General features: G+C 41.4%; 1 protein-coding gene and 1 long non-coding RNA gene across 4 annotated transcripts in view; both read right to left on the reverse strand.

The window, feature by feature from the left end:
* Nucleotides 1–6,449: 6,449 nt before the first annotated feature.
* LOC106456371 (uncharacterized) lies at nucleotides 6,450–9,962 on the reverse strand. Its single transcript, XR_001290515.1, has 6 exons — nucleotides 9,736–9,962; nucleotides 9,310–9,408; nucleotides 8,410–8,515; nucleotides 7,738–7,827; nucleotides 7,050–7,291; nucleotides 6,450–6,850 (listed from the first exon to the last, which is right to left on the reverse strand). It is a non-coding gene; the product is annotated as an uncharacterized LOC106456371 (long non-coding RNA).
* Nucleotides 9,963–10,943: 981 nt separating this feature from the next.
* lrp4 (low density lipoprotein receptor-related protein 4) overlaps nucleotides 10,944–21,405 on the reverse strand; it is a 108,030-nt gene continuing 97,568 nt past the window's right edge. Inside the window, exons 22-39 of one of the 3 annotated variants that reach the window (XM_013913660.1) lie at nucleotides 21,169–21,300; nucleotides 20,748–20,888; nucleotides 20,558–20,644; nucleotides 20,302–20,473; nucleotides 20,035–20,197; nucleotides 19,645–19,870; nucleotides 19,161–19,464; nucleotides 18,804–19,022; nucleotides 18,449–18,583; nucleotides 18,240–18,348; nucleotides 17,754–17,946; nucleotides 17,158–17,271; nucleotides 16,878–16,989; nucleotides 16,504–16,565; nucleotides 15,682–15,769; nucleotides 15,414–15,555; nucleotides 15,123–15,184; nucleotides 14,242–14,296 (exon numbers count right to left, since the gene is read on the reverse strand). In XM_013913660.1, coding sequence (XP_013769114.1) covers nucleotides 15,143–15,184; nucleotides 15,414–15,555; nucleotides 15,682–15,769; nucleotides 16,504–16,565; nucleotides 16,878–16,989; nucleotides 17,158–17,271; nucleotides 17,754–17,946; nucleotides 18,240–18,348; nucleotides 18,449–18,583; nucleotides 18,804–19,022; nucleotides 19,161–19,464; nucleotides 19,645–19,870; nucleotides 20,035–20,197; nucleotides 20,302–20,473; nucleotides 20,558–20,644; nucleotides 20,748–20,888; nucleotides 21,169–21,300 — 2,441 coding nt within the window. In that variant the 3' untranslated portion in view covers nucleotides 14,242–14,296; nucleotides 15,123–15,142. Of the gene's footprint in view, nucleotides 14,297–15,122; nucleotides 15,185–15,413; nucleotides 15,556–15,681; nucleotides 15,770–16,503; nucleotides 16,566–16,877; nucleotides 16,990–17,157; nucleotides 17,272–17,753; nucleotides 17,947–18,239; nucleotides 18,349–18,448; nucleotides 18,584–18,803; nucleotides 19,023–19,160; nucleotides 19,465–19,644; nucleotides 19,871–20,034; nucleotides 20,198–20,301; nucleotides 20,474–20,557; nucleotides 20,645–20,747; nucleotides 20,889–21,168; nucleotides 21,301–21,405 lie in introns of all 3 variants that reach the window. The other 2 variants (XM_005744403.1, XM_013913659.1) reach the window with 2 other exon arrangements.

Genomic DNA, 21,405 nt, shown 5'->3' on the forward strand with positions numbered 1-21,405 from the left:
GCCTGCTAAATATCAGCCTATTTTAGTTGCATTTTCCTGAGGTGGTATAAACAAACACGCTATTCATTTGTGTGCTCCCTTGTGGTTTTTAGAGCAGCTACACCGGCACGGTGCTTAATACAAATCTGCTGCATGCTGCTTTTATTAAACCAGCAGAACTTGAGCTGAAGGCGTTAGCTGTTCCTAATTATTATTAACATTTTTTTTTACCACTTTCCACTTAGGCTTTTGATGCTTCATATTCAGATAAAAAAGTATCCAGCCTGTGGTCTTGCCCTGTACATGTGGGTCCCAAAATAATATCCCGCTCTGTTTTTCAATTACCGAAAAGAATAAACTACCAATGTGGGAAGATAAAGAAAAAATGCAAAGCAATGACTCATCTGCACATGTCACACGTTTCTGTGAGTACAAAAAGAAGTTTCCAATTAAGTACATGTGCTGCATTCTTTTTTTGCGTGTCATTGTTGCTGAGCAGATACAAATAAAGCACACAGGAAAACATGCAGCCACATTAGCATTTCAATCTGTTGCTGTCTGTATTATTTAGATATTTCCATGTATATGGAGAAATGCCCGAGGATATACACTTTACTAAGAACCTTCCAGGTATCTGAAAAACCACCTTATCAGAAGCCGCAGCGTTACACGAGGCAGCAGCATAGCTTAAAAATGGATTGGCTGCAAATTGAATTTTGAAACTGTTATCAAATACACTGAACAAGTATGATACAGAGGGGTGGGGGGGCTGCTGGTGTGTTCAGGCTTTAATGGAAAATCTCCACCTTTGAATAACTGATAACGCAAACATGCTGTTGATGCAAACAGCAGTGTAATGAACTCTTAATTAACAAGTATTTTAGATTACACAACTCTTCAACGGCTACTTTACTGTCACTTACAGGGTCTCTGTGAAGGCTCCAGCTGAAAAATCCCTATTCATTTTACCATAGCAGGGTGGCTGTGGTTCAGGGGGTAGAGCAGGTCATCTACTAATCAGACGCATGGTGGTTTCATCCCTGGCTCCTCAGGTCTGCATCCCAAAGTGTCTGCATCCTTGGGCAAAATCCTGAAACTTGAGTTGCTCCCAATGCTTTTATCAGAGTGGGTGTGTTAGATAGAAAGCACTGAGACACTGAAAAAAAAGTGCTTTGCTGAATGAGACATGTCATATTAAGTATCTTGAGTGCTCAAGTACAGTAGAAAAGTGCTATGCAAGAAGCAGTCCAGTCCATTTACCATAGTGAGAAAGAGCTCCTCAAACCTGTGTAGACATGAATCAATGAGGCGCAAATTGAAATTTGATTTTGGACCAAAAAAACCCTGAATTTTCCAGGCAGGTGTCATTAAAACCACTGTAAAATATATCGGAACAATTTAATTGTGTTGATACAATCCTTAATGGCAATAATGAAAGCATGTTGTTGTTGATATGTCTGTTTGTTTGTTTTAAATAACAGATATTTGATGTTCTTATTAGCTGCTCTTTTCTGATGTCAGTGGAAATTTATCCTAATAAGCTGTTTTATCTCCCTTCCCCCTCTCTATCAGCCAACTTTCCTTTGATTGGCTTCTCCTCACAAACGGAAGAACAGCAGGTGGGTGGGGCTTCTGTGCTCATAGCCAAAGCTGTGCCTCGGGTAAACATATCAGGCACAGTTGTACTTGCCCATACATTTGAAACCTTAGCCATGCTTAATATGAGCATCCACCATTTTTTATGACCCATATATAGAAAACCCCCCCCACTGATATGTGATTTACTACATCAGACCATTAATGTGAGACTGTGTAGAAGTGTTTTTGTTTTTGGCAATCATTGCAGTGACTTCTAAACAAACCTGGCAACCTCATTCTTCAGGTAAGGTTCTGCTGAGAGTTGTCAGATTAGAGGGGTGGCATCTCTGATCTGACATATTCAGGTCTCTCCCCAGAGGTTACATGGGTCCCACTCAAAGACACAGTCAGACTTATCCTGAAGCCACTGCAGCTTTGTCTTGGCTTCATGCTTTGGCTTAGTTTCACATATTGAAACTGTTGCTCCTGTTGCAAGCTGCTGGCATCATTTTGGAGGTGTTCTTTAAGGTCCTCTTTATAATTGATACTCAAGGTGAAACAGTGGAGAGAAGGTAGCATTACTGAAAATGAAGATGCACACACTCAGTTAAAATGAGACAAGAACAAATACATTGTTTAATTTCTTCTTCATGGAGAGGACATTGGTAAATTTGAGGTTAGCATTAGATGAAGAACTGCAATAAGATGCACACTGACTTCTTTTATTTCACAATAGTAATTTATCCTTAAACCACTGGATTATTTTTTTTATTTGAATGTTACCAGAATTATTCAAATTCAAATCAAGTAATATTTGCAGGTGGCTCTATAGTGTAGTTCCCAAAGATGCAGACACAAATCCCATCATAACGGCATGTGAGGATAAAAATCTGCCAAACTGAATATGCAAAGCTACCCACTGTGGTGACCCTGATTGAAATCACTGTGAAAAGCTTTACCCTTAAATTTAACAGACAAATATGTGTTCTTATAATTATGCTATTAAGTATATGTACAAAAATATCAACATTCAGTTTGAGTGTCTGCGGTTGAGGAACGCTACAAATGAACTTAATTAAATCAGAAAGCTTCAGATTTCGTTGAGCTTTGCAGTAACAGCAGCTTGTTTTTTGTCTTCTTCAGTCTGCCTTTTGTGCCGTACACTTCAACGAACTCTTGGCATGTGGTGGGCTTTTTCAGGGAAACATTTCAATATGAGCATTTTAAATCACGCCCACGATGATGTGGCAGTTTTTCTTTTGTTTTTGACTGCAGTGTGAAAAATTGTGAATATGCTAGCTTTATTGTAGTTTCTCCTGTGATTCAGGTAAATGTTTGCCTGTTGTACATAGTTCCTGTTCAGACATCAAAACCTGAGCTCTGTCTCATAAAGCAAGATTTTTCAGTTAGCATGTTAGCATTGGGGTTAAACGTCTCTTTTGGCTGGCAGTTAACAACCTGCAGTTGCTATGGTGCTGTCTACATGAGCCAAAAATGCTTAAATGAGAAAAATGAGAAAATCTGCAATGCAGCCATTACACAAAATGTTCTTCCTGCATTGGTACGATCTTTTAAGGCACTAAACAAACATTTTCGTGCATTCAACCACTTCAGACAAGAAATGTTAATTGGCTTTTCATTATCAAGGAGTATGAGTGCACCGTGACTCACTGAGGGGGAAGGAAAAACTACCTCCTACTAATAAACATGTGTTGGTGTAGCATGTGACAACAATGTGTACATATTTATGTGCACACTGAAGCCTGGGATCTGAGATTATCAGTGCCTGAACAAAAGATTATGGCATCATTAGCAAAAAATGATTTTAAACTTACAATATAATCCCTTCCTTTTATCTCACATCTACAGAGCATCCTGTAAAAATGTCCTCTGAGGACTGTGACAGAGTTAGTTCCCTCCGGACCTCCGCACTCACAGGATGGCCTCCTCAGGCTACACAAACCTGTTTATCTCTTAAGAGTTGTACCCCTCTCCCTCTGAAGTCTTGGACTTCTCCCTCTAACCAAAACTCTGGAAACATCTGTGAGAAGCTGGATGTTCCTCAACTCCCCTGTGGGTACAGTTAAAAGCAAAACAAGCCCTGCCTCTGGTACCACAGACTAGTCATTCAGCCATCTATGATCGCTCCCCTCGCTGCTGTCAATCACCGCTCTGAGTCACAGGGAAAGGTGATGCAAGATAGCAGGAGGAAAAAATTATATTTTAAACCCCCGTGGGAATGTGTGAAAGCACTGATTCTTTTTTTGATTTTAAATATACATATGCAGTGAAACAGGCAATGTGAATCTCAACAATAAATCTGTCAGTAAGAACACAGATTGTCTGTTCCTCAGCTGCAGTGGTTTATATTTGCCAGCTCTGTTCTGAGAGCTCCCTGTTCATGCACAGAAACTCACTGGCAGTGAGAGTAGTAAAAATTCCGTACCTCATACAAAACAGACCTTGGCAATGACAACATTCATGATATCAATTAAGTCATGCATAGCATGGAAAGGTGCTGGGGTGGACGTTGTTTGCAAAGCAACTGTCAGGCTAAAGCAACCTAAATATCTGTCCTTTGAGATTTCTCAGTGGGTGGCATAGAAGGGTTATAAACTGACCCATTAGTCTGATTTGCTTAAAATGATAAAAATCCAGTTTAATCTTATTCAGTTTATGTACTGCTGATTCCCCTGAATAGTCATCTAAAGGTACTTTATATATTGTACTCTACAGACCCAAGCCATTCAATGAGCCTATATGAGGTGAAAGTGGGGAGAAAAATGGTCGCTTTAACAGGAAGAAACTTCTTGCAGAGCCAGGGTCAGGGATAGCAGCCATTTACCACATCCACTTAGTAGATGAGGAAGAAGAGAGGGATGAAGAGTGAGCAGGAATGAAAAAGACAGGTGTGAAGGAGAAGAGCTCAGTACATCAAAGGAGATCTCTCAGCAGCCTGGGCCTCAAGGCATCATAACTAATGGCTCAGTCACACTACAGCAAATATAAGACAACTTCCTTGCAACTAGGAAGGAGGTGGCTGCAAGGAGATTCCAATGATTGGAATTAGTGACCAGTTACAAGGAATTCCATGCTTGCACATTTAAATACATGACAATTACACAGATCACCGTGTCGGAGGCAATCTGCTTCCAAACAATCACAGCCTGACTTGGGCTGACTCTGTCGCTCTCCGATTGGTGAAGGTTTACAAATAATTGCCATCTAATTTATGGATACAGATTTTGCAATCAATCAATCTGCAATCTCTTTGCAATAGAGGAGTAGAATAGAATAGAGGATGCCAGCTGGTTGTATTCTGAAAACAAGTTGCAGAGTACCTGTGTAATATTGCAGCTAAATCACTGCCCTTCAGCAACCATGTCACAAAGAGGAATTTGAGTGGTGGGAATTTGTAAGTAGCCGATGTGAAATTCTGTGTATGCAGACAGCAAGAGATTTATTAAATTCCATGTAACTGCCAGTTTGAACCCATTCAATCACAAATTGATACATTTTCTTTTTCAGTAATCCTGACCACTGTTTTTCTTAATGTGACTGTAGCATAGTGGAAGGTTGAGCCAATCATTTCAATAGCTTCAAAGTTACAATATTTATTTATTTATTTATTTTTAAATGAATGGATGACATGTAGTGCAACATCCAAACACTTAAAATCATTCGTGTTCAAACTGAGCAAATACCAGGTCAGTATGTTCAAAATATATTTGATTACATATGCATCCCCCAAAACATTTGAATTCATCTGTTTTGCACTTTAAATTGTTAAACTTTTTACTTTAAAAGCTAGAAGTGTTTAAAGTGTAGCAATACAGTTGAGGTAATGGCAGTCTTACACATTTACATTAAAACAATGTTAAAACACGTTTGTGCGAGAGCGATTGTGAAGTTCATTTCCACAGAATCCTACATGGCGTGTGCACCACAGGATACGGATGAAAAACGATGCTGCAGGAGTTATCAGTGTGTGCAGTTTTGAGGCACTAATTAGTCCAGTAAAATGTGTTACCTCATTATAGGCAACAGACTGGAGGTGATCACTGATATTCAACTGCCACCTGGTGGTTAAAATTCTACTATACAGCAGAGATGGGAAACCATGGAGAACAGCAACTTGTCACATGTCTGAATTTAGTTTATTTAGGTCATGTTGTCATTTCATATTTCTGTATTGACTGAAAACCAAACAAAAACAACAGATAGGAATGTGATACTGAGAGGATGTACACATTTGTAATTTAATAGCAGGAGCACATCTTTTTTTATATATTTATATTCATTTTTCCCCCCCTTTTTCTTAAAGTGAAGATTGAGCCAACCTGAATGTGGTCCCATCTTTACTCCTCCCCCTTTCAATTCCGTGTAAATAAAGAAGCCAGTTCTCTATAATCTATTCATATCTGGCTGATATCACAGTAAGATGATCTGTACTGGTGCCAAATACCTACATTACATATGTCTGTTAGCAATTATGGTTTATTCAAAAGAAATCCATGTGTAAACCACTGATACTCTACAGATACACCAAACCTGCAGAGCCTGTGTAAATCAGTATCTAAAGGTGTAAAAATACACCAGTGATTTCATTATCAGTATAGTTACAGCTAACCGGGTGAACAGCAGGATATTGCTAAGTTTAACACCAACCATCTCAAGTTTGCTTCCTGCACAGATGTTGCAGAGAATCTTCAATGTTACAACTATACAGTTACTTTCTCCGTTTTCTGGGTACATAAATATCTGAATACAGATTAATTCAATTCAAAGTTATTTATCTGGCACCAAATCACAACAGTCACCTCAAGCCACTTTATATTGTAAGGTAGACCCTACAATAATACATACACATCATAGTGCCAGGCAAACAAGCTTCTAACCCTGCTCGATGACAAAACAATAGAACAAGCAGATATTTAAAATGAGCTGAAGCCTCTGATGATGCAAGGCATTCACTGAAACTGTAATCGTTCTTAGGAGTCCAGTTGCTGTCACTTCTGCAAAACACTTTCAGCAAAAGTGATTAATGAACCCTCTGCTGCTTTAATTCAGCTATTTGAGAGCTGGATGTTATGACCCCAAAATCAGAACTACGAGAAATATGATACAAGTTTGTGCCATTTTATTACAGTATTTGCCTGGATGGTTGTTGCTGTGGTAAGAGTGAAGGAAAATGTTCAATTTAAGCCAATAACACAGATCTTCCAAGGCTGGTCATGATGCTCCCCACCACTTTGGATATTTCTTCTGATGCAAAATCTTGTCCGATTCCTCGCTAACAGAAAGGAAAACACTTTAGTAAGTAAAAACTGGCCTCTGTAGAGCAACGTATTGGCAAAGCCTAACAGATGAGACAATAGCAAGACAACAAGTAGAGAACTACTTAAGTTTTCCTGTTCATCAGTCATGAGATACATTTAAAAAAAATGATGATAATAATAATAATAATAATAATAATAATAATGATATTTCACCTGTGCACGAGGCTGCAAGCTGATGTTTCAATCATCAAATAAGAAGGAAGAGGTTTGGATCCTTTGAGAATTCACTACTGGAAATTGTTTTCCAGCATTGGGTAACATCGGGTCAATGTAGGTCATTCTGCAGCAGCTCAGTGACTGGTGATGTGCACAACTAGTGAAGGTCCACAAAGAGCTGTACCAGTGACTGCAGTGTCTGCTGCTGTAGGGCTGACAGTGTTCTGATATTAAGCTGCCTGCAGAGACGAGGAAAGGAGAAAGGACAGAAAACTTTAATAGTAGAACCAATGATAAGATAACGCTTTATTGTCATTGCACAGTCAAACATAGTACAATAGTACAATGAGATTGGAAAACTGTCCTACGTCGGCACTACATATAACACAACACATGATGACATTATGGCAGGAATCAGGACAGCTTTCTTCCGATAGGTGCTCATATGAAGAGAAACTTAAAGGGGTGACGGTGCTCATATTCTCTGAAAAATGGCCAAAAGCAACCCCATTCTGTAAATGTGTGACCACAACTGTACACACTTTTATTGCAGCAAGACTGAATCACCATTTGTCTTTTTGATTACATTTGTTAAATAACAACACATGCACGTTTTTAAAATATGATAATCCACTGTAAATTTCACATCTATAAAAGATGTATGATTTATGCCGTTTGTGCTCACCAGTTTTGGGGTCCTTCTTCCTCCACCTACTTTTGCTGGCAGGATATATTTGGGTCATCCCATGTAAGCATAAGCTGTCCAATTTTAAGACTGGGAAAATAAGGAAACAAACAAACAAAACAAAAAAGGAGAAAAAGAACTGCAGTTGAAAAAAATCAAGTGAGAAAATACCTTAAGGAGCCAGCCACTATTTTTTTTCCTGTCAGGTGGGGAAATGACTCAGATGGCCCCTGTGCACCTTGAGGTGTCACCACAGCTTGTCAGGACAGGCTGGCTGTGCCACTGCAATCACCAGCCTGACTAATAGTGCAACTCATCACTGTCACAACCCCACGTGAGAAAAAATAAAAAGTGAGTTTACCTGGTTCATCTCATGATGAACAGCTGTATTAACTGGCATCACTAAAAAAAGCTCAGCTGACCACAGGACACGTATGATGAAAAAAATTTGTAAAAGCAAATAAAGCCAAAACAAACAGGTAAACATAATCTATGACAAACCAGAGTACAGGGCTAATACTTTTTTAAAATGTTATACCAGATGCCATGTTTCTCATAAAACATGACTGATTTAAAGAAACTGCGCAGTTGACTAAAATGACAGCATGCCCTTTGGAAACAAGAGAAAATCATTCCAATAGCTCAGCAAACAGATGACATTCAGACACAGACCTTAAAGAATGAAGGAGCTCGTGTCATCAGGTCATGGAGCTCGAAGTTCTGCCTTGGAGAGGGGGAAGAGGACCTTCCATGACATCTAGACCACAGCATCTGTTGCCTTGTCCAAAAAAAAGTTAAAAAAAAAAAAAAAATTGAGTTAATATGACAGGTGACATTAATACGGACTTTATTAAACCATGATTTTGTTCTGAAAATGTGACTTTCTTTAGAGTATGGCATCATCAGCATTATGTAAAATAGATATCAAGTTTACATAATGCTTTCTAGGGTGATCACACCTGCTAATAAACAATGACATTTGTAAATTAAAGAGTATATTTAATGTAGTACTGCATGAATTCTCATCACCTAGCCCTACAGTCTTCTGTCAGGGTTTACAGTGCATGCCAAATGCTGCATGACTGTGGCTCCATACAAAACCCATAGATTTCATTATCCAGCACATGGGAAAATAAACACAGGCAGTCAAATGTGGAATTATTAAAGCAGGACTGGGGTCTGACCTCAAAATGAGTCATTACATGAAGAGACAGAATTCACACAATGGCAATAAGTGCTCCAGGATGCCTGGGACAACCTGCAGAGAGCTGTAAGCTTTTTGCTATGTGGCCAGTTGTTTTTATGTGTGTGTGCGTTTTAACTTGAAAGAAGCATACAACACATGTGTATAGAGGAGCAGGGTTGGGTCAGATGGCCCCTGTGCACATTGCGTGTCCTCAGGTTGGATCAGACTGAAGCAGTCAACTCGACACCCCAGCTGATTAGTGCAACTCATCACTCCCACACCCAGCACCGCTTCCACTTTAACATGCAGTGTTTGTTTTGTGCAGCACACAATCGAACTGGGGACCCAGCAACCCAACCACTAGATAATCGGCACAGTCATCTTACTGGGATTTGTGTCCATATTCCACGTCGTCATCCACGCGGTATCATTCGCCATAGCCGCTGACATGGGTCTTGTGTGTGTGACAGGAAGTAGTGCAGAACCTTGAGTTTAGCAGGCACGAAAAAGGTCAATCATTTAGATGATAGAGAATGGAAAAGGTTCAAAATGCAAGTTAACTTGGATTCAAGCCCGGGTGGTGGATTATGTTACAAACAGTAACGCTGGTTAACGTTAGGTTAAATAAATCTAATTCTTTTAAGCAGAGTTAGCTTTACCACTAGCTGTTTAGCAACGTTAGCGTCTAGCATTCGGTTAAAACCTAAGTGACTGTCACAAGTAAAACATTTCAAATAAAAAAAAAGTAATTTATCACTGTGCCTCCCATCAAACTACAAAAAATGTCACAAAAACACCCGAATAAAACTTACAAAATAAGATGAACTCTCTTTCTCGTCTAGCTTAGCCGAGTCTCTGCATATTTCAAACCCCGTGTTCACGCAGGGCGCGTCGCTGATTGGCCTAAAAGCCGGAAAAGGTGTGGGCATTTATTGGAGGAGCCACACTCCAGTGCAGCAGGTGGCGGTAATGCACCACTAAGCTGGTTTACCAACCGCTATTAAACTAAAAAGAAGAAGAAGCCCAGACAACGTCGATAAACAACAGCGCAAGAAAAACCTGAGCACTAAATGGCGCTAAAGTTTTGTGCGTGTGTCTTCTACATAAATGTTTACTGAATGGTTACACATATGAGTTTGCTGCATGCTCCTCTGCAAAACAAGTGCAAAAACGCCATTGATCCTCAGTGATACTGCACATTGGTTGTAATTTGTAACATTTATACATCCTGCATCTTTTATACTGAATACTAATGTAATGAAAGCTCAAGAATGGGTGAAGATCTATCCACCATACTGATTCCTGATAAAATTATAGGCTTGAAGGGATGATGGTGTTGTATAAGATGACTGCTATTTATTTATATTTTGTTACAAAAATGCCCAATGAATTATATAAATAACTGTTAGAACTGTTGCCTCACCGTGAGAAAGTCCTGGGTTTGAACATAGGGTTTCCATAGGGAAACCAGAGGTGAAACAATTCTAACCAGTTTGAAAGCCAGTATGTCCACCTTTGCTTCATCACAGCCTGAACTCTTAGGCAAGCTTACTTCTCATTTCCAGGATCGCCTGGCTTCTTGAAGGACTTTAAAACCTTTTCGTTATACGTTGGCTGTACCTTGTTCCACTCTCTGTCAACATGATCCTGCATGCTTTGAAAGCATTTGTGCTCAATTAGATTAGAAAAAACACTATTTACCAGTCCACTGTATGTATTATCAATTATGCTTTTACTGCATTGGCAGTGTGTTTGGAATCATTGTCATACTGAAATGTGAAGCTGCTGCCAATCAGACTCATGGCAGATCAAATTCTGACCCAACTTCTCCTCACAAATCTGTTTTGACAAGATCCCCCCAAACCACATGATTAAATCTCCCCTCCTATTGTAACAACAATATCTGAATTAGCACCTGAAGATTTTAGCATCCCCTTTCATTGCTACATGTCAGACGAGGAAACACGTTTGTCTAAAAGCAACGAGCGCACAGACGAGTGAGACGAAGGTTTCATTGAAATGCAAATGCAATTTTATATTAAAAGATAGCAAAGGGATAATTCACTATATCACACAACACAGCTTGTTAGTACTGCCATACATATACAGTCTTTTCATATTTACACATCAAGTGACAACGAAAACGAAAATCATAAATATCTCTTTTTGTTAACTTTACAACAGCTATACGTGACCAGTATTTCATAAGATAAAAGAGCACTATTAAATAACTGGCATCTTCCCTATCATTTACAAGGCTTGGGAACACAGTGGTTAAAATAATCCAGCAAAAACAAAACAAAAACCAAAAAAAACCAAAAACATTGTTCTTTTCCAGTGAGTAAAATTAATACAAGTCTAAAAACGGTCATGAAATCCCTTTGTACAAAAGACTATACAACTCAGCCCAGTATCAACAAAAATGTTTGCTTACATCCGCGTGATAAAATCTGTACAGTTTTAGCATTCCTGCAGCAGAGTTGGAGGGACTGTGAGTGTGGATTACTGGATCCTGGGTCGCTATGATGCTCTGTAGGCCTGCCTTCGACCAACCATCAGAGACTGTAGTCATGTAGCTGCCAAGCCCCTCTCTCATTGGCCTCAGTGCTTCGTCTAGCAGCAGATCAGCATGTTGCTGAGCTTGTAGCAGATACTTCAAAATACACGATTCTATAATGTGTCAAAGATATATTTGTCCATATAGCAATATAGTATTTTCATTTGCGCCACAATCGACAGGCAGAATGGGGCGCTAAAAATAAAGCAATGTGAGATAGCCATTAAATTCACTTCTCAGTAAGCTGTCTGATAAATTTTTCAACACACAGCGTGCACAAAGTTACCCCTTTTGTTGCACTGTGCTGTGGCAGACACTGTGAGCGCACCTCACAGAGTCCGATATGATGGAGTTAAACTCAAACGACCAAAAGCACAAATTTTCTCATTTACTTCCAAGTGTTTCTGGCCGAGCAGATACTTCTGGTTGTATGTGCCAAGATTTTTTAATTTTTTTAAAAAATATATCTTTGCCTCTGAAGCTTGGTTGCTAATAGAAAGTGAAAAGTGGAACTTTGAGGAAGTAAGAAAACTTAATTCAAACTAGAAACGTTATATAACACTGGCCACAAATCTATGGGCTAATTTTGAAATGCTAAAGATGGCAGCAGTGCTGCGTCTGCCCCCAAAGAGCCAGACTTAGCCAATCATCTCGTAAGCACTGACCCATGAACATGGTAAAGGTGCACGCCCCCACAGGCGTATAAGGTGTGGGTAAGATACCTTGTTAAAAATCTTTTATTTTGCTGTATTCATAATCTGAACGAGCAGCAACAGCAGCAGACACGCTGATCGTGTCAGCAGTCAGAAGCAGATAACAGAACAAAGTTAACTAACGTTTTTCCAGTCAGATCTTCATCAAAAATCTGTTCACATGGCTTTTTATGGCCATATGAACATAGAAGTTAAGGACGAGGGTTTTTCCAGATACATTTACATAGAGTCTTCAAAATAAATGTTCAAAGATGGCTGCTGAGAGGCAAGACTTGCTTCACACTGTTATTTGTGGTGATCTAAAAATCTAAAACGTTTGTTACTCATGACTTGTTCATCTAATATTTCTGTTATTGTTACTTGCTATCAGTTATCAAGCAGAGTAAGAATGAATCTCATATTAGTGGAGAAGGTGAGTGGATATTACACACACTGGTTACAAAAATGTGTTTCGCAAGCACATCAGCAATGGGGGAAAAAAACAAAAATAAAAACACAAAAAAACTAATCACCTACTTAGAAAGTAAATTCTTTTCTTTTGGAAAGACCGACGAAATAAAGTGGTTTCAGAGAAACCCCCGGTGTTTTTGGACAGAAAAAAACAGACATACGTTTAATACCTGGATTCATACAACCTTACAAGTATCTGCATCGCTCACCAGCTTTATCTGTGGAGTATATAAGTGAGAAAATGCCATGTGCATCTGAGGAGAAATAAATATACAGCTGAAGTGGGAAAAAGAATTCAACATTTGGCACTTAGGCTGTTACTTCATCGAGGTGACTTCCGCTCTGCCCGAGGATCAGCGATAACTGAAGTATAACTTTAAACAGAAAATGGAGGGCCTCCTGCAGCCAACTGAGAGAACCTGCTACAGTCATTTCTAGTTTAATCCCTTGGAGGCTGTAAAGAAGCAGATGCCAACACTGAGGTCTCCCACACCGGTGGGGTTGAGGAGGGGCAAGTCAGAGGAAACAAACATCCCAGAATGAGAATAAATCTCTGTTTGAAGTGTGAAATGGAAAAAGAAGCATGGAGACTCTGAAGCCCCACCCTTTGGCACTGTCATAAATACAACTCTTGAAAAATAAAATTAATTAAAAAAGAAAAAAAACAGGTGCTGCTGCACAAAAATAAAACTTCTAGCTTAGCGCACTCATCATTCTCTGAAAGTCAGCAAACCCACTCTACAAATTAAAAAAAACAAACAAAAAAAACCCACAAACATGTTCATAAATATAGTTCATAAAGACATGAGTGGCATTAGAGGGAACTCTGTGGTTACGTCGTCCGGGGGGTATGTTGCTTTAGCTCCGTCCAGGATGAAAAACAAAGAAAAAGAAAGGTGAAGTGGTATACAGAGAAGCGTCGCACTGAGAGTCTGTATCCTTAAAAGAAAAAAGAAAAAAAAGGTTCCACGTTAACGCTTGTGTCTCTCTGTTCACTTCCTCTCCAGAGTCCTTTGTTTTTCTTATTCCAGCACGCTCCATTTTTGCCTCGAGGCAGCAGCACTGAGGATACTGCACTGCACGTGTGGACAAGTAGGACGGAGCCCCAATTTTAAAGACAGGACATGTGTGTTTTGTAGCTTAGTTGTGTCTAACCAGGTTGATATGTACCATTAGTTTACATATGCAGCTGTTACTGTGTTCTGTACCTATTCATCTTTGTGTGTTTGTACCAGCTCTAAATACAGGTGACTGCATGTGTATATTAGGTAATGATGGTCAAGATAAAGCACAGAGGGCGGGGGGCCTCCTTCACACTTCGCTCTCGGTGGAGGGCTTGCGTACGGAGACCCAGCCGGTGTCGGGCAGGCTGTGCTGGGCGTGACGCTGCGGGGTGATGGCAGAAGGGGTCAGGGTGGTTATGGACGAGCATTCAGACGCCTCCTCCTGGAGGAGCTGCTCCGTCTCGCCGTCGTCTAGCGAAGCGCTGCTGGCCTGCAGGGACACGGTGTCTGTGCGCATGCAGGTGTGCAGCCCGCCTCGGGACGGCTTGATCTGTTTCAGGTCGTCCCAGTAAAGCTCATCATTGGACAGGAGGCACACGCCCTCCACGATGCGGATCTTCTCCTTGGTGTAGCCTCCGTCCACTCCCCCCTGGACAACAACAACACTATTAGTGATTGACTCTGCGTCGGCAGTTCAGAGAGATCATCCACCTTTGATGTGTCAAGTCATGCTTCTTTCTTTCATCTTTAATGCTAAAGCTTTGCTCTTTTTCTTTTTAATTAAACTGTATTAACATCAGGCAGAAAGCTCTCAGCCTGTTAAAAGGTGGACAAACCTCAGGGATAAGTCAGAGAACACTCCAGAACAAAGTGTCACGTTCAAACCCACAAAACCATGCTGCTGGAGCTCCACTTGCTCCTGGATTTAGCTTTTTTTTGTTTTGTTTTGTACACATTTCTACATACATTTTTAGAATAAGGTGCTACAAGTACGTAATTAGAAGTAACAAAAATCTGGACTGTTTTACAGAATAAAAACAGGAAGTTGGTGCATACTTTTCCAAAGCAAAAAGATTGATGAATACTGGAAGCTGCTGCTAGTTTTAGATTTATTTTTTACTAAGAAATAACCTTTTTACTTGTAAATTACCAGCAGGCTCTATGGGAAATACAGTATGAGCCGAACAACTGCTGTCAGCTTGACACACTGTGTACTTAATGTTACTATTGATACATGTAGCACCTTTAACAAAATCCACCCACACATTTGGCTTTGTTGCCAGTTTCAGTGTCAATTTCACAACACAGTCACTCAGTGGGATAAAAATCATCATGCTGCTGATCACAGAGCTCTGAAACTACATCCAAAGAAGGAGGTTATTCATTAAGATTTTTCAGGCGACATGCTGTGAAAGGCAGAAGTAAAACAAAGAGACGGTTTAGAATTACACGACTCCTTCATGCTGTGTAACTACCTCTCCACAGGACAAGTGGGTCAAAAGATAAAGGGAGAGAGGGAGTTGTAGGGGTGAGAGAGCTGCGGTGAGGGAGAGAAAGGAGGGGAGGAGAAGATGAGTGCTGGTGTCTGTGACCTAGTCGTGTCACATGTTACAATCATTCTATTCACAGAGACAAACAGTAAAGGGATTTGTCTCTGTGCTTAGACACAATACAGTCTGTGATCATCCTATGCAAATACCATGGATTCATGTTAAATCCATTATGTGTCCTTTTCAACTTCTCACAGATTGTGGACCGTTCGTTACCTCTTTCTTATATCGAAGCTGGTTGTATATTGGAGGCTTCTGAGATGCCTCGATCTTGACCTCTTGTGTGGACGTCCGGTACGAGGGGTTACTGTAGGTCAGATTGCTCACTCCTGGGTCAGCAAACTTTGACTTTTTGTGTCTGTTGATCAAAAATAAGACAATAAGAGCAATTACAATTTAATTTAATTTACAGGTTTACCTATCCTCTGTGTCAAATGTAGATAATTAAACATTCTTTTTAAGCAAAGTTGTGCAGGACACTGACCTGTAAATGATCAAAGCGGCAATGAGGATCAGAATCGCCAGAATGGTCAGAACCCCACCGATAACATAGCTGACATGAAGTCCCTCTCCTACAACAGACAGGACACATGTTACAGGGGTGGTTAACAGGCTTTGCTTAAACTGATTTGCTACAAAGTTTTACACAAACATTGCAGGTCAGTCATTAACCCAGCTAACCCCATAATACCCAGTGAGAAACGAGCTTGAGATGGTTATTGAATATTATTTTAAGTCTTTCAGACATAGCTGTATGTCTGCGATGTTTGTCTTGAGAAGTAATTTCATTTAGTAAAAATAGCCAACGCTTATCACTGAATAGCTTTAAAGCAAAAGTAGCTTTCTATTGCTGTTTTTTGTTTTCTTATATCTTACATTTTTATTCACCTTCACAGTCATAACTGGTCTTTGGTTGATGCGAATGATATATTATTTAAGTCCCACATTCAAACATTACTGATGTCCAACTCTGAGTAGGGGGAGAAACTATTAGCCTAGCTTCAGAGCTGTTTTAACATTAGCTAGCTGGCTGGTAACCAACAGCTACAACAGTCTTTGTCTACAAACACATTACATTTATATTTCTGTTCTGAGTCCTTAAACAATAATCTGTGTCAAGATCCTGTTCAGAGGTGTACTTTATACTAGTCGCACAGCTATGCTAGCAGCCTTTGTGAGCTGCCAGTCTTTGAACCAAGCTCAAGCGTAAACTCAACCTGGATGTACTGTATCTCGCAGAAAGAGTGATGCCTAGCTTTTCTCTTTTCCCTGTAGGCAGACTTTGTGAATGTCTCGGTGTACTGACCGTGAGGAGCTGTCACCACAGTGTTCATACACCCCTCTATGTTTAGGTTCTTGTCAGTGCAGCTGTAACGATAAGGAGGAAAATAAATATTAATTTACCATAGACTGCAACACAGAGGACTTCATATGATTTGTAACAACTTTGCTATATTTACAACTGTGTATTAACATTAAATCTTTCAGATTCTGTGGATTCTAAAAATGTGTAAGGCAGAAACAAGTACACAAAACAGATCCATTGTATTCCAAAGTTAAAATGCCAACATGGTAGATCGACAAGTCTACAACTGTGTTCATTAGTGGGACAATTTCATTTAGATCAAACACAGTTTGGAGCTGGGTATGTGAACCATTTAATGAACACAACAGACTTACTTGACCAGTGAGGGTCCTCTCTGTGGGATGTCTGTGGGAGCTTTAGGGATCTTGTTAGGGACAGGAGTGCTGCTGGGCCCTCTGGCAGGAGAGGTGGGGATGTAACCTGAAACTGATCAAAGCACGAGGAACAAGGGCCTGAGTGGGCATTTCTTGGTTTGTCATTTTAGTGTTCTTCTGCTATATAAAACCTATTTGTGACTTTTTACCTTTTTCAGTTAAAAAGTTCAGTTAAAACTTTTTAACTGGTACAGGCTGATAAATTACAGAGAACACTTACTTGTGGAGCACGGTCGCCCGTCTGGTTCATCAGGGCAGGCGCACACAAAACTGTTGGTCTTGGCAAAGCAAAGGTGAGTGCAACCGCCGTTATTGATCCCACAGAGGTTAGTACCTAAAGGGAAGGAGAGGGGACGTTCACATTTATGTTCAGCTCAAACTAACTGAACATAATTGAAAATAATGAGCGTTTCCTCCGTTACTTTGGTCCATTTATCAGGTTAGAACTGAGAGCTTTTAGTTATGATGGCATCAAGTAACAGCACAGTGATGAAATTAAAATGCAATCCAACCCAATTACCAGAATCTGTGTCAAGTAAAATAATTTATCTGATTTATCTGATTATACTAAACGGGCTGAAAGAAATCCATCAGCCTTATCAACAAGAATCAGATTTCTTGCCATGCTGGAGAAAGGGTTATCTTACTCGCACAAGCAAACCACCTGAGCGTCATATTGACAGACCAATTATCTAGCACTGACAATATTTCATAAATCCACAGTAGCTTTGGCTCCTTCAGCAAAAGGTAATAAACAGAGACACCTTTGGCCTCTTCCCCGTCAGATGGAGTTGTCAGGAGAAAAAGCCTCCTTACCTGTCTGTCTGTTAGGAGATACCACTATAATGTCCATGAGGCCTTCCACGTTGGCCAGCACGGTTTCCTTGTTACGGCCGGTGTGTTTGTCCACCCGCTGGATGGACTTAGTCTGCCAGTCCGTCCAGTAGATCCAGCGGTCTTGCTGCGAGAGTCGGGAGAAAGGAGTTAGAGGGGAGGACACCGGCTTCGACTGGGGAAACGAGGGAGAAGAAGAGAGGGGGAGGAAAAATACACGGACAAGGAGAAGGGGGCGAGAGGAAGAAAGGGAAGGGGGGAAGAAGAAAAATGAGGGTCAGAGTGAAAGCGAAGTAGAAGAAATGGTTACGTCGAATGGGTTCAGTATGAGCTGAAAGATGGAGAGAATCACACGGTGAGCTCATGAGTGAAAGAGCGGGTGATTGGAGAAGGCAGCCAGGGAAGAAAAGGGTCAGCCTAGCATATGACAGCTGAGGGTGAAGAGGAGAGGGGGGGGGCTGGGGGTACCTGTGTGAGGGCGAACGGGTGGGACACCGGGCTGATGAGGACCTGACGCAGCTTCCCATTCAGGTCAGAACTCTCGATTCTGTCCAAGTGGGCATCTACCCAGAAGATCCTGCAGGATTCATTACCAGTTATTGCAGAATTCTTACACAATAATAAACTTTAAAGTCATTTACAGGACATACAGATATCTCAGTCATGCTTCAGCTAACCTTCGTGTGTCGTAGTCTAGTGTTAGGCCGTTGGGCCAACCCAGGTCTGTATTGATCAGAACCTTCCGGTCTGAGCCGTCCAGGTGAGATCGCTCAATCTTCGCGATGTGGCCCCAGTCAGTCCAGAACAGAAACCTGCACAGGTGAGGTGAGCCTGATAAGCTCATGTCTTTCTATGGTACAAACAATTCTGCAACTATGTGATTCTTCAGTGTACAACAATGAAAACCTCGTGATGACAGTCAGCCTGTTTGTCTGCCTATTTCAGTGCAGTCTATTTCTGACTTTAAGAGCTACGGAGACCAAACATAACCTTTTGTTTGTCAGTGAAGCCCAGTGCACTCCTCTCTCTTACCCTTTGCTTGGAAACACTGCAATAGCTCGGGGTTCATCCAAGCTGTTGTTGACTAGGACTTTGCGGCTAGTTCCATCCAGGCGGGCCACCTCAATGGTGTTGCGCCCGGTGTCGGTCCAGTACATGTTTCTGGCAACCCAGTCCACAGCGAGTCCATCTGTAGTCTTCAGGCCCTGGCTGATCACCGTCTCCATGCCACTGCCATCCAGGTTAGCGCGCCTGAAAAACAAGTTAATGTTGGACGTTGTATGATAAGGGGCTACTTCAACTTATTGTGCACAACCAGTGGCACAGTGGCAAACTTTATTCAAAATGTGTGCTTTACAAAATTAATATCTCAAAAATTTGCATTTGCACCTTATAACATCCAGGGTGACATCGGTGTAGTAAAGTTTCCCATCAACGCTGTCATAGTCTAACGAGATGACGTTGTGCAGCTCGAGCACCGGGACGTGTATGTCAGTGTGGTCATTGGTGTCCAGAGAGATTCTGCGCACGCTCACGCGGTTGGAGAAGAGCAGGTATGTCTCCGGGGAATCGTCACATGACCTACCATCTCCCTTGAGCAGAATCCCAGTGGGACAGGCGCAGGAAGTGCCGTTGGGACGAGGAAGGCACAGGTGTGTGCAACCTCCGTTCCTTCTCCCGCACTTATTAAAGCCTTAAAAGGACACAGGGTGACGAATTAGTGCAAAGAGACAGGAGCGCACTTAAAACATGCACACTTTGTATGTTGACATTGTTCAATCACCATGTGAGTTGAGAAAAATTCAAAAAGTCAGAAGTCAAGGAATCATAAAGATCTTTAATGTGACCTCCACTTCCCGTCCTCCAGACTCACCGAGTGGCTTCTCCCTGTCTACAGCCTGGATGTCCATCAGGCCTGGCAGGTTGGCTCGCACTGTGATGGTGTTGGCCCCGGAGTTCTTGTCGGCTCGCTGGATGCTTCGGCTCTGCCAGTCGGTCCAGTAGATGTGGGACCCCAGCAGGGTTAAACCATACGGGTGTTGGACTGGAGTCACAAGGGTGCGGCGGTTCTGCCCATTGAGGTCAGACGCTTCAATGCGCTGCAGAGGACCAGTACCACATGTGGGATCACCACCATGACTTCATAACATCTGACGCTTTCATGCTCAAAGCTTTTACATCTTAGAAAACAGCATTATTAGCTTTTAAATCTTTAACTGTGACTTGTATCCACTTTGTTTTATTCTTGGAAACATTTAATCACCTCAGTGTGTGCATCAGCCCACAGTAATTGAGAGCCAGCCATATCAATGGCCAGGCCATTAGGCCAGCCCAAGTTGTTACTGATGAGCACCACACGGTCTGAGCCATCCATCGCTGAGCGCTCCAGCTTAGCATGCTCTCCCCAGTCTGTCCAGTACATATATCTGGAGGACGGGAAGATAAAGAGAACACAGAAGATGAAGTAACATAGAACAACCAGAGATTTGCTTTAATTGAGTATACAAGGCCGTCAAACTATCAGGCTCACCCCATCTCGTGGTAGAGGGCGATTGCTCGAGGGCTGTCAAGATTTTGCCAGACCAAAACCTTCCTCATGGAGCCGTCCAGGTTGGCTACCTCGATGCGGTTGGTTCCTGTATCCGTCCAGTAGATCTTCCTGCCAACAGCATCCACTGCTAAACCATCAGTCGTCATCAGCCCTACAGTGAGACAGTGAGAGATGAAGTCATGACACTCTGACGAGGCGGAGTCACAAGACTTTATACATGTAAGCCATCCTTCACCTGTAGATATGATGTCTTCGTGTGATATCCCATTGATGTTGGCTCTGCTGATTTTCTTCAGCGTACTATCAGACCAGTAGACTTTTCCTGCATGAGGTGCCACACATGCAAACACATACACACAGCTGAGGACTTTATTCCTACATCGGTTATATTTATGAAACAAAAAAAATTAAGAAGACATACAAACCTTCTTTGGGGTCAACACCAATGGCAATAGTATTTTTCATGGTGCTATTGATGGCCAAAACCACATCAGCATAGTAGGGGATGTCCAGAGAAACCATCCTGATGTCAGTTCTACGTGCAAATATCAGGAAGCTGCTCATGCCTGCACACAAAAGGATCACACATCACAGCGTCTTCCTGTCGCAACACAAAAAGCGGCTGACATACTTTTATCTTCTCGGTCCTTTAAAAATTGATTTTCCTTATCGGATTTCCCTTTGAGATGGACATGTTGTTTAAAGCATTTGTTTCAGACAGAACACATTGTAAGATCTTAACACACGCTTGTACATGTTAAACTTTTAAACTGTGAAGTGCCGTTCTTTTTTTTGTTTTGTTTTTTACTAAATGTTACTGAGATGTAAACAGAGTTTGTTTTATACCAGGTGTGCAGGTCTTTCCATCCGTCTGCAGGTTGATGCCAGTGGGGCAGGCACAGCTGGAGGCTTTGGGAGCAGGCGCCAGGAGACAGAGGTGGCTGCAGCCTCCATTATTCACCGCACACGGGTTATGCACTATAGGTGGAGAGGCAAACAGACTCGGGTCACTTCCTGTCCTACTTTCTAAGTCAGCTTGAAAGCAATGAATGGGAGATGCATGAAAGAATTTGGGGGGGGGGG

This window comes from Pundamilia nyererei, unplaced genomic scaffold (genome assembly GCF_000239375.1).
Source record: "Pundamilia nyererei isolate P.nyererei 1_Seehausen unplaced genomic scaffold, PunNye1.0 scaffold00143, whole genome shotgun sequence".
NCBI lineage: Eukaryota > Metazoa > Chordata > Actinopteri > Cichliformes > Cichlidae > Pundamilia > Pundamilia nyererei.